Source organism: Eublepharis macularius, chromosome 12, assembly GCF_028583425.1.
Source record: "Eublepharis macularius isolate TG4126 chromosome 12, MPM_Emac_v1.0, whole genome shotgun sequence".
NCBI lineage: Eukaryota > Metazoa > Chordata > Lepidosauria > Squamata > Eublepharidae > Eublepharis > Eublepharis macularius.
In genome coordinates, this window is record NC_072801.1 from 62660496 (window position 1) to 62673800 (window position 13305).

Here is a 13305-nt window from a genome sequence, read left to right on the forward strand (position 1 = left end):
AGAGTGTGTGACAGACCCACTTAGGTCATCCAGCCAGTTTCATTGAAGTGGGAGGATCTGAACCTGGATCTCCCAGATCCTAGTTTAACCACTACACCTCACAGTAAGATATTCTAAAAATTCATCTTTTTGAATTCTGAAAGAGCCACTTCGAGAAACAGCAAGCAGGGACTTTTAACAAGGATCTCCTTAAATGGCCTCAGGCAATTTCTGTGGCTGCAGACCCCATTCACCACACTTTCCCCCCACCTCCAAGCTGTTAACTGGGGGAAGCGCCCTTTCTCAGGATTGAATCTGACCTCTAGTCACTGATCCCTGTTAGTGTGAATTAGATGATACAGAGAGATCAATTCCTGTGACCACAGCGGCTGAGGAAGGGCAGTGCTTTTGCAATCTTTGAAATTCTTCTGGGAGAATTTGTACGTATAAAAGCCTAGTCCATACTTCCTCCATGCCCAGCAATTGTGGGCAAATGCCTATGGCGGAAGAGGCTTAGCAAAGGTCACCTGGCAAGTCTATGAACTGATCTTTTGATACAAGGCATCCTGTGATGAGCCAGAGGTAAATCCTTTTGGGGGAAGAGCAAGAATCAAGTTCAGTGGCGCCTTAGAGAGTCCAACTAGATTTCCAGGCTATGAGCTTTTGAGCATCAAAGCTCCCTCCATACCCTGGAAATCTAGTTGGTCTCAGGTGCAACTGGACTCGAATCTTGCTTTTCTACTGTAGACTGACACAGCTACCCACCTGAAGCTCCCTTTTTGGGGAGAGTCTCTCTCAGCAGCAGATTTGGAGACTGCTGCCATTGCTGCCAAAGAGCAAGATCCAGGTCCAATTGCACCCTAAAGACCAGCTAGATTTCCTAGGTATGAGCTTTCAAAAGTCAAAGCTTTGGCTCTCAAAAGCTCATACCTTGGAAATCTAGTTCCAGGTGCATAGACGTATTGGCCTGTAGTAGAAAAGCAGGATTCAGGTCGGTCCAGTCTTTAAGATACTACTGGACCCTAATCTTGCTTTTGGAAATCTAGTTGGGGTTTAAGGTGCTCTTGGACCCGGATCTTGCTCTTCCACTGCAGACCAGCACCGCTACCCACCTGAAAATACCATTGCTGCCAATCCACCTTAAAACATCCCCCCCCCCTCCCTCAATTGCATCTCTCTGGGTCCCTTGGGAGTGGGGAAGGGAAAGAGAGAGAGAGTGAGAGAGATCTGTGCATTTTAGAAGGGGGGAGGAAGGAGGGGGAAAGGGAAGGCTGTGCGAGAGACGCAGGGAAGAAGAAGGGATAGGGAAAGCCGTCAAGGGAAGAGTGAGAGCGGGAGGGAGGGAGAAGGAGGGAGGGACCGGGCGAGAGGGAAGGTGGAAGAGTCGGGGAAAGAGTGAAAGAAAGAGAGGGAGAGTAGAGGAGCACGGGGGGTGAAATAGGACAGCCAGAGAAGGTGGGCAGGGAAGGGGGGACAGCCAGGTGAAGCAGGGAAGGACAGAGAGAAGGCGGAAGCCCCGCTGGAGGAGAAATAGGGAGCGGAGAGAGAAAAGGGGGCAGTGAGCCGAGGAGCAGGGGCGACGGGGCAGAGCAAGCGGACGGGCAAGAAGTTGAGCCAGGCACTCCCCAGCTCTCCCCCTCCGATCGCCGGCCGCCTCTCCCCTCCCCCGGCGTCCTGCCACACAACCCACGCGGCAGGGAGTCCCGCCGCTCCTCAGCCCTCCCCCGGGCAGAAGGAGGGGCCGGAGGATGCCCAGCCCCGAGCAGTGACCTCCCACCTGGCTGCCCCCTCGGCCCCGCGCTCTCCCCCCTCCGTCTTCCCGATCGTGCGAGAGGAGGGGCGCGGGGTATCCCCTGGAGAGGGGGCGGGAGCGAGATGGAGGGCTGCAAGGAGACTTAGGCGGGCGGGAGGGGGCGATCGGACGCGATGGAGAGGGCGCCGGGCTGGCAAGGGCCATAGGGGGCACGGGGGGGGGCATCGGTAGGTTTCGGCGGAGCACGCGTGGATCGGCGTCTCCAGAGGCTGCGAACCGGGATGCTGAGGAGGGGGCACCTCCGGCTCTGAAGCACCCCCCCAACCCTCCACACCGCGATGGGGACCAGCCTGGGGGGGCTTTACCTGCTGGGAGTCCTGGCAGCAACTTGTATGGCTGGTAAGAGTCGGCTCTGGGGAGAGAGACGGGAGGGGGAGGTCAGCCTGGGATGGTGGGGGGGGGCGGCGGTTGCTGGAGGCAAGGAAGGGGGGATCCCGTGGAAGACTAAGGGTAAGCTGGGCAGGAGGCGATGGGGCAGCAGCCAAGCAGAGAGGTGCATCTATCTATCTATCTATCTATCTATCTATCTATCTATCTATCTATCTATCTATCTATCTATCTATCTATCTATCTATCTATCTATCTATCTATCTATCTATCTATCTATCTATCTATCTATCTATCTTTGCTTTCTTGCCCCTTTTTGTTAATCTGTTTGCTAACATCCTATTTTACCCACAATGGCCAGTATATCCATATAAAACCCACCTGCCTTGCTTTCTTTTGCATCTTTCTGCATATCTAATCTATGGAGTCATCCTCTTCTAATCTCTTTTTCTGGGTACGTGTTTGTCCACCTTTCACCCCTATTTTTCTATACGTGGATAACGCAAGGTTTCATTTGTACCAGAGTACTCGACCCCGGAACACTAATGAAGTGATATAACAAAGTCAAAAGTGCCTCTGAGCATGTGCAGTATGTGTTCCCCTCACCAGTGAGCCCCATTGCAGGCAGGTCCACTTTTATGTCTGGGATTTCTTCTGCTAGGGGTATAACTTTTGGCTCTCAAGTCACAGAACTTCTTTTCCTGTCTATTGTCCATCTGTTGGTCTTTTTTTACAATCCTTCAATATCAATCATGAAAGGAAGGATAGATTAATATTGTCAGGAGAGATATTATGGTGTACAGTGGAGACTGAGGAGAACCAGGTTCAAATCTGTGCTCGGCCCTAAAGTACACTGGCTGACCTTAGGCCGGTCACCATCATTCCAACTAATCTGCCTCACAGGGTTATTGCGAGGATAACAGAGGGCAGGGGACCACCTGAGTGCCTTCGAGGGAAGCCGATAACACTCACATGTGTATAGGGTTTTCAAACAGAGGTATGGTGCCCTTAAAGTTCCATGTTTCGGTCTCCCCCACTCCACTAATTAATCCTTTCCTCTCTGTTTCTCTTTTCCTCCAGTGCAGTTTGTTCCTGCAAAGACCTATGAGGACTGGTGGGCGTACAAGGAGACTCTTCATGGTAGCTTTGTGCCAGGTATGAGCCCTTGCTCAACGGAGAAAGGGAACCTTAGTAGTGGCTTATCCCCTTCTTTATTCTTCCCTGTTTAATTTGCTCATCCTAGATGATTATCCCCAAGGCCATGGCCTCCAATGGGGCAAAGTGTGGTCTGAAAATCCACCGTGCAACAATTATTCCCAGGAACAGAACCTGTACAGCCCCAGGTATTGGGCCGTGGGCCCTAATCTGGATAGAACATGATAGCCCAATGTAACCATCTCTTGGAAACTAAGCAGGGGTCAACCCTAGTTAGTACTTGGATGGGAAACTGACCAAGGAACTCTTGGGTTGCTACACAGAGGCGGGCAATGGCAAACCACCTCTGAACATCTCTTGCCTTGGAAACCTTCCAGGGTTGCCATAAGTCACCTGTGACTTGATGGCATGAAAAAAGGCTGTATAGCTGTTAAGGCAACCCTTTTTCCTTCTTCTTCACACAATACTATGTTGGCCAATGCCCTGTGGAACTCACAGCCACAGGAGGTCATAAAGATCAGCAGAGCAGCTGAATCTGGTTTGGCCTTTTTACGGAAGACACACTATTAAAATAGGAAGAAAATACACTGGGAGAAAGGATCATAAAGCCATATTGAAGATGAATGTTCTTGTTAAAAAGGGACTAGACAAATACAGGGAAGGTAAATCTTTCAATAAATATTGGCCATAGCAAGAAAAATAGAGCCTCTGTGATGGGAAACAGCAAGATTCGAGTCCTGTAGCACCTTAAAGACTGATACGATTTTCAGGGTTTATGCTTTTGAGAGCCAGGGTATCTGACAAGCTTGACTCGTGAAAGCTTATACCCTGGAAATCTTGTTGGTCTTTAAGGTGCTACGGAAATCTTACTGTTCCACTGCAGACCAACACAGCTACCCACCTGAAACTGTCTGATTGGAAGCAGCGTACCTATGGATGAAGAAGGGAGGGAAGAAATGTCAGGACATGGTTATTACATCATAGCCTTGCTTCTGAGCTGACCGGGGAGCATTGAGCTGGTCATGGTTGGAGGCAGAATGCCAAACTACATGTAGCCTCGGTCTGATCCCACAGCGTGATTCTTAAAAGGTGAATAGATGGGGTGAGTATTGGGATGGAAGCATGAGGCAAGCAGAACTGGAACTCCAGGAGAGAAAGCGGAATGGAAATGGAAAGTAAAGGGATATGCGAGGAATGGAAGAAAGATAAGCGGGGAGTGGAAGAGAATGAATGGAGAAATCATTTTGGAGAGAGGACAATAAACTATATAGAGCATTGTGCCGCTCCTGTGATGACATGTTTATATTCTTCTGCTTGAGAGCGGTGACATCTCATGCTTGATTGCTTTCTGCATGCTGGGTGATAGAATTTTTACATCCATCATTTAAAAGACTGACATGGTTCTAGTCCTCGTGATGGCAAAGAAATGCTGGGATACATACTGACAGTGTCTGATAAAAGCTGAGAAGGCAGAGTGGTTCTCGGCCTAGATTTCACTCAGAGACCTCGGGATTCTCCTGTCTGATTTCAAAACTTCACTTGGCCCCTAAATCGCCCAGCCTTCTCCGTTTTTTTTTTTACTTTCTTCCACTCTGAAATCAGAGATGTTCCCCTCTTTTCTTCTCCAGCAAATGTCCCCCCCATCCTCCTTCCTTCCTTTCCCAAGCCTTGACCCCCTTCAAAATTTCCAAATAAAACAGATTACCCCTTCCTATGTTGCAATTAGAATCACCTTGGACTCAGTTCAAAGGATGCATGCAAAAGAGCTCCATTTGCATGATTAATTCTGAGCTCAGGAACGGGCTTTTCCTTGGCGCAGAATGTTGGCACCGGTTCCAGATCGCCAGAGAGGTTTCGGAGCCAGATGGGACTCTGTGCCTCGCTCCTGACCCCCTGCGTCGAAGGTTGGGGATGACTTGTGGAGTCCCCAGTGGGGTGGGGGAGGCCTCCTTCGCCTTGCTGTGAGAAAGGGAACGCTGATTTGGGAGAGACTGGTGCGCCGTGGCTGTACGCAGTGCTGAGGCGAGGTGGGGGCTGGGCTCGGTGACTGCAAGAGGCTGCATTAATATTTAATATCTCCCTCGCTCGCTCCAGCGATGCAGCGAACGGAAGGCAGCGAGAAACAGGGCCACAGCATCTGTGTGTGTGTGTGGGGGGGGAGAACTGGGTGTGATGGGATTGAACCCTCAGTGGCCCCACAGGTCTGGGGAGCATGAGAAGAGAAGGGACAGAATACATTCCCATGCTGAGAGAAAGTGGGATGGAGGGGAAGAAATAAGAAATGTACACATAGATGAGAATAGAGAGAAACACAGAACCACAGAGGGAATGAGGAATGAAATGAGCCCAGGGGTAGAGGCCAGACATTTTGTGTCGTGAAAACACACACATACACCACCTAGGAGAAAACTATTTCTTTACCTTCTTCAAACACACAGAGATGGCTTAGCTGAGAGAAACCAGCTTAGACGTGAATTCACATGAGACAAATGTGTTCTAACAAACACACAAGCTGGCTAAAATTGGCTTTCTCATGCACAATAGGAACATGTCGCATATGTACAAACCCAAACTTCCTTCTCCAGTTAAACACACACACGCACACACGCACACACACATACACAAATAGTGCGAATCTATTTTCATACACCACTCTTTTGGTTCTTTTATAAAAATGTATTGCTTATTTCAACATCTCCCCAAGGTTTTTTTAATACTTAACAATAAAGAGAAGAAATTGGGTTCTCATAGCTCTTTCTTATGAAAGCAAATATCTTGCTTGGCTAAAACTTTTAGGCACACAAATACACACCACATAGACTCTGTGTATTCACAGGCACGCGGATGCCCAGAGTCAAAAATGAAAACATACAACCCTTATAAAGCATTTCTACTCTCACTCTCTTCCTCTCATGAAGAGTTTAGTTAAAGCTCCCTTGCATGCAACATGCACAAAAGGCCCCATTTGGCTCAGTGGGGTTTATTTCCAAGTGAATATATGTAGGATTGATCTGTAAAATTGAACCTCTCTCTCTCTCATACAAACACACACACACAATCCAAACAGAGTTTTTGTGATACAGTAGGATGGGGGGGAGGGGCTGGTCATCCAAAACAATGTCATTTCCTCAGTTCTGCTCTGATCAGCTTTCCCCCCATCTTTGGTACATTATTCTCCAAATCTGCTTTGCTTTAATCTTTCCAAAAGATCAGAGTCCGTGATGTGGACAAGAAAGTGCACATTTCTGTATCTTCCTTCCCACTGGCCATTTCCCTCATGCGTCCCCCTCTGCCTGCCACCATCACCCTTCTCCACTGGTGGTCTTCTTGCTGGCTTTTTAAAAATCGGTAGTTGCTATGCATCACTATAACACTACACTGATACAGCTACTACTGTTTAAAAAATCAGCACCCAGCCCTCCAGTGGTTCAGGGGCAGGGAATGGCTGGCATGGGGGATACCCAGGAAAACAAGGAATATGTCCCCAGGTAGGTGCTTTGTTGCGGCTGTGAACACCTCTGCCTTCACAGCTGCAATGAGTCCACAGTGGTGAATTATCTCTGTGCAGAAGCAGCCACAGATAAGATTTCAGCAAATTTCCAGAAGCTGATCCAGAAAAGGCTGGGAATTGGAGAAGGACATCTTGCCTTTTCAAAGCCATGTGCAGGGGTGGAGAGGGAAATTAAAAGGGCCCTGGAGCCAGCTGAGCTGAGCTGCCCTTACAGCAATGCCTGGGCCCCAGGGACCCTTTGGCTCAGACCTGGTGACAAGAGACAATGGGTGAGCCCATCTATGCCCATCTTCACTCTCCCTGCTTGGGTCCAAGTTGGGCGCAGCCTCTTTGGTGATGCCATCATTGCTGCAGCAGCCCACCCAGAACCTTCCCAGTAAGTCAAAGGGCTGATTCAGCCCTGGTCATTTTTAGCATCCATCTCAAGGCACCGTGGAATGTTACGAATGTGTTTAAATCTGGGGGAGCTTCCGCATGGGGATGATTCCACATTATTCACTTACTAGAAACAATGCCTATTGTGTGAAAAAATACAACGGGCTTTAGAAAACTGATTTGGTGGGCCCCCTCTCAGTGGCAAGTGGACACTTCGCAGCAGCCTGGGGGCCAGAGTGGAAAGGTGCTGAGGGGAGGCGTGGGGAGGAGTGCTTAGGCTGTCAATTCAGCAGCCCCCCTCCTGGCGGCAAGCAGGTGTTTTGCAGCGGCCTCAAGGCCAGAGTCATAGAATCACAGAACCATAGAATCATAAGGTTGGAAGGGACCTCTAGGGTCATCTAGACCAATCCCCTGCACAATGCAGGAAATTCACAACTATCTCCCCACCCCACCCCGCAGTGACCACTGCTCCATGCCCAGAAGATGTTGGCAAGTCATCAGCAATGTGCCGGCATGAGGATAAAAAGGGAGTTGTCACCAATATGGCTTGCCTTTTATATAGTAGGATTGCTACTACAAATGGAGAAGCATTCATAGAGGCAACAGAGCATACGCACGGGGTGATTCTCTTTTCTTCCCTCTGATTCCCTTGTACCTGACATTTCCCTCCACTGCCACCCAAGAGCTTTTTTAAAAAAAATGGTAGTAAGTATATCGCTATAGCACCTTCTCATTGACACAGCAGGAAAATCTGCTTTGATTTCAATGTTTCCAGAAAGATCAGCACAAACCATAGAAAGGAAGTGAAAGATGTTGTTTGAATGCTCTGAAAAACCCTGCTTGGGTTTGAGAGCCAGGATGGAGCAAGTTCTCCGTGTGGAAGCAGCCCCTCTCCTCACTGAACTAATTTTCCTGCAGGAGCGAAACCTTCATTGGCAAGAAAGAAAATTTAATTTCTTTCCCCCATTCTATTCTCTATTAACAGTCTTCACACCAGATCTGGGAGATGCACACACAAAGGCGCTCTTAAGCCTCAAGTGTGAAAACGATCTCTAGTGGCTACATCCAGGGATTTCAAAAGAAACGAAGGATGCTGGTGTCGTAAATGCTGTTGTGTACGCTGCCTAGCACTCTCTATACAAGCTCATGCAGACCTAGTTCTGGCTTCTGCTATCTCCTGGGTGAAATCTTCCCCAGACACTCTTCCCACTTCTGGTTTTTTACTACTGCCACCATCAGAATTCAATGGCGGACATGGAAGAACTCTGTTCCAGAACTGAATGTTTGCTCCCATTCTCTTCCAGGTCCCCCATTCTGGGGTCTGGTGAATTCAGCTTGGAGTCTTTGCGCTATTGGCAAACGCCAGTCGCCCCTGGATGTGAACACAAGCCAAATGGTGTTCGACCCCTTCCTTCTTCCTCTTCGACTCAGCACAGGTGGGAAGAAGGTGTGTAAGATCTATAGAACTTACTTCAGAGTAACTGTGATTGTGAAATGTAGCTTCCATATACAGAGGTAGTATACCCATATTTATTATCTCAGTATTTGTGATAGCCATCCTTCAAAGTATGACACCTTATACAAGGCCACCTAATGGCTGATAAAATGATATGCCTCTCCTTCTGCCCCAGTCTCCTGCTGCTTTCCCATCTTGGTGTCTCACCCTGCAGGTCAGCGGTACCATGTACAACACAGGACGGCACGTTTCCTTTCGTCCAGACCCACTGCAGCTGGTTAATGTTTCTGGAGGGCCTCTGCTGTACAGCCACCGGCTCCAGGAGATACGCCTGCATTTTGGCAGCGAAGATGGATATGGCTCCGAGCATTGGATAGACGGCGAGAGCTTTTCTGCCGAGGTGGTCCCAAACCCTTCCCAGTCCACCCTTTACAGCAATGGAAATAGACGGATGTATTTTACGGATTCTCTTAAGTTCAGAGGGCTGTTTTATACATGCAGAATCCGGCATCATTCAAGTTAACAGGAATGGGTGAACTGTTACACATTTAAAACATACCCTGGTAGGAAAAGAGATCCGGCATTCTACAACCCTTTGATTACCAGGAAAGAATTACTTTTGTCTCCCCTTACAAACAGGAGAGAGAGAGAGAGAGCATTGCACACACATCCAATGGTTATTGTATTCCTAGGTCATCTTAGAAAACTGAAATTTGATATACTGGAGGCCCAGAGACTTATTGTTAGAAAAGTCTGAATATGTTCCTCCCACATTTGAGGAATTAAATGTACTTTCAAAATGCAAGCCAGCATTCTAGGAGAAACCCAAGCTGAACTGCACATTAGATGTAGGCAGGGATGTGGAACTACTACTCCTTCATGACTGGATTTGTGAGAAAGTTGCTCTTCAAGTAGCAACTGGAACCATAGTTCTCTGCTTGCAGGATATAAGCTTCATTTACTATTCTCTCTAAGTATATGTGTAGATATTCTTTTCCTTTTTCCGCTCACATCTAGGTGCAGTTGATACACTACAACCAAGAGCTATATCCCAACATCTCAGAGGCTTCACGCAACCCCAATGGCTTGGCTGTTATTTCAATCTTTGCTAATGTGAGTGCCCTCCCTCCACCTTTGGGCATCTGTCAGTCCCTTTGAAGGGCTCAAGGTGGGCTGGAAATCAAGGACCGAGATACAAGGCTTATGATTAATTCTCTGCTTGCAGATCGGGCCAAGTCCTAATCCATTCCTAACCAGACTATTAAACAGAGAGACCATTACCCGGATCTCCTATAAAAGTAAGTGGGGACAGCTTTGGGGAATGCAGATCATGATAGAGTTTCATTGGCAAAGATGAGCGGGACTGGAAAAGCTGAAGATGAAAGGGAATTTAGATTTAAAGAGAAATTTTTGCCCCTCTCTCATGGTAGTTGAATTTGTAGCTCCCCAATGGGAACTGATAGGCTATAAGTTCAGGAAAGACAAAAGAAAATATACAGTGCATAATGAAATGTCTAGAATTCACGACCATGAGATGGGATGATGACCACTGGGGAGTAGACTCTGGGCCATAGCCAGCTTTCCTCTCTAGGTGGAGCAAGAAATGGTTGGAAAATCTGTGAGAGTGCAGTGGTTAGAGTGTTGGACTAGGATCTGGGGGACCCAGGTTTGAATCGCTCTGCCATGAGAGCTTGCTGGGTAATCTTCAAGGGGGTAATTCTACTTAGGATCGCTCTGTACCTTTCTTAAAGTACCCTGTTACCCCCTCCCTTTCCCTCTGAACACCATGCTGTGCTCAGTCACAGGACCGAAAGTGGAATTGTCAGAATCATTTTCACTTGATACTGATCTTAAACTAAACAATTGGGAGAACTAGAAATTGTCCTTCTCTAAAAAGAAATTTGTATTCTTTAAAGGGACCATCACAGATTTTTAAAACCCATTTTGGGAAAAAAATGGTTAGGGCAATCAGAGCCATAGGAGGAATGGGGCCCTGCCCTGGCTACAGCTGTAAGTAGATCCACTTGCCATGATAGCCAACTGGCATCCCCATATTCAGAGGTGGTCTAACTTTGAACATGAGAGGCTGTGGACAGCCAAGAAGGGAAGGCTGTTTACTTCAGCCCTGCTTATGAATTTCTCAGAAGCATCTAGCTGACCACTCTTGTTAAGAAACTGTAATCTAGAATCTACCAGAGCTACACAAGATGGTTGTCCGGTCTAGTACATCCATTCTAATGTTATAGATGATGCTTATCTTCTACATGATCTGAGTCTTGAAGATCTGTACCCCGAGACGTTTGGTTTCATCACCTACCAGGGATCCATGTCGACCCCACCATGTTATGAAACTGTCACCTGGATCCTCATTGACCGACCCATCAACATTACCTCTGTCCAGGTGGGTCAGAGTGGCAGTGACTCCTAGTTCCAGACAAATCAGAGTGTTCCCGTAACTTTTCTAACCTGCTTAGATGCCTCTGGAAATCAGGATGGAGGGGCAGGGGGAGGAAGATGAAGTGCTTCTTTACTAAGAGAGTTATGGAAATTGCTGCCAGAGGATGTGGCAATGGGCTCTAGTATAGTTGGATTTAAAAGGGGAATTGACAGTCAGGGGTTGTAAACCACAGGGACTAAATGGACACTTCATTTTCAGAATGAGGAGGCTAACAATGGGGAGGACTTTACTTCTATGCCTTGCTTGTAGGCCTTTCAGGCGGATCTGTTCAATACTGGACAAGTGGACTCCCTGGCCTGATTTCGGCATGGTGGTTCTTATATTCTTAAGAAGTCCAGATTTTCTCTTTCTGAGCCCCTAAGATCTTTCCATCCTGTCTGAAAACCTAAGAGTCCTGATGCAATTTGTAGTTCCTGAACTTCTTTTGCCAGATACACTCCCTTCGCCTTCTGAGCCAGAACCTCCCTTCCCAAATTTTCCGAAGCATGAGCGATAACTCGAGACCCCTCCAACCTCTCTTACAACGAAGCCTTCGGAGCAACCGAGACCTGCGGCGCCCCACACGACGTTGCAAAGGAGCTAACTACAAGCTACACGGTATGGAAACCAGAAGGCTGTGCTCTGATCTGCTAGGTTTCACCCTCCCTGTGGAAAACACCTCTCCTAGTAGGAAGCACCATTGCAGTGAAGATCTGCTTAGGGGGCCCTGCATTCAGAACCCATTTGCACAGGTCTTTGGACCTTGACCCAACATTGCAAAGAACTTCAAACTGTGTGTGTGTGTGTGTGCAAATACCTGGAGGGGATTTAATATAGATATGAAAAAAGCCGTTCCCTAACTTGTGTTTTTCTTCTCTCTTGCAGTTGATGGTGCACGGTCCTCCAAAACCATCATGTAGAGAGGCCCCATTGGAGCCAGTTTTGTCCTATTGAATGTTCAAGGGTGTCTGTCGCTCCCTCCAGATTCAGTCTCTTACTGGGGAAGCTACAGTCTCCTACCATTGGGTAGCACGTGAAGGGGAATAATATGACATGCCTGCAAACCACATTGGACTGTTTGCATTAGAAGGGTTTGGAATATCCCTTCTTCCCCTATTTTGCTTCCAGAGATTTTTTTTTAAAAAATTGAGGCAAGCTCTATTTAATAGCAGAATATAGTGTAACCCAATTTAAAGGCCACCTTTAAAAGGGAATAGGGCCTCCAGGAGCTTGTGAATGGAGAATTTTGCCCTTTGACATTGCTTCCCTGTAATCCCCAAAGCAAATACTTCTGTTTGGACATCAGATATACCCTAAATCTCTGCACACCCCAAATGTTATGGTGAGAGAAAGTGCCCCAAATGTTGCACAGGTCAACTAGGTCATATTTGTCAGTGGGATACATGCAGGCCTGTACCTTCCCCCCAAACTTCAGTGTATTTGGTGGGACAAAGAAACAGAGTTCTGTCTTCATGGTGTCTGAATGCATACCAAGGTATTTGTAGGATGTTATGTGAATCTCGGAAGCCATGGAGCACAAGGCTGCACCTCAAAAGGTAAATGGCCCAAATAACATAAGGACTGCAGAAAGTTTAGTGGCAGAGATGGGGGAGAAGGAAAACATATGAAAGACACCCAGGAATGACCCCACAAATTCTCATCCTCTCTCACGACTTCTTGGGAGAATACTTGAAACTTCACCCACTTTATGTGTGAACTTAGGAGAGTGTAGCGTAGAAAAGACAAACAGAAACCCACCCTAAATTCTCATCACAGCATAGCCTGAGACGTTTGGGGGCAGGGTGAAAGGACAGAGATACACAGGAATTTGACCATAATTTCTGAAAGGCCTTCAGAAACCTTAACTGGGAAGCAGGGGAGGGAAGAATTTTGTTGCCAAAATAATCCAACTTTTGAATAAGGATGAATATTATTAATTAAAAAGATAATTTTCAAAACGAGTTTTGAGTTGCTTGGAGTATTTCTTTAACTCATTCAGGGCCAAACTGGACTTTAATGCAGTAAACTGATCCTACTGAATTCAGGTAAAGCAGAGGTGTGGGAGGGACAATTAAAAACACAGCACTAAGAAGAGGGTACCTGAATCTTTCCCTCACCTGCACTTCCCCCTCGCATAAAAACCCCTTGCTTCCCCCTCGCAATTTTGCCTTCAGCGGGCAGTGAAGCCATCAATAAAAGGTTCATACACTGATCAACACTTGTCCAGCCATATTCCCTCCATCCCAACAGAG

The 13305-nt window shown here is 47.4% G+C and overlaps 1 protein-coding gene across 1 annotated transcript; it reads left to right on the forward strand.

The window, feature by feature from the left end:
• The first annotated feature begins 1438 nt into the window (after positions 1-1438).
• Positions 1439-13014, forward strand: CA11 (carbonic anhydrase 11). Its single transcript, XM_054993498.1, has 9 exons — positions 1439-2131; positions 3200-3274; positions 8465-8607; positions 8831-9016; positions 9634-9729; positions 9842-9914; positions 10863-11017; positions 11506-11671; positions 11939-13014. Exons 1-9 carry the CDS (start codon positions 2071-2073, stop codon positions 11971-11973), a joined length of 990 nt encoding a protein of 329 aa, XP_054849473.1. The 5' UTR covers positions 1439-2070; the 3' UTR covers positions 11974-13014.
• Positions 13015-13305: the final 291 nt, after the last annotated feature.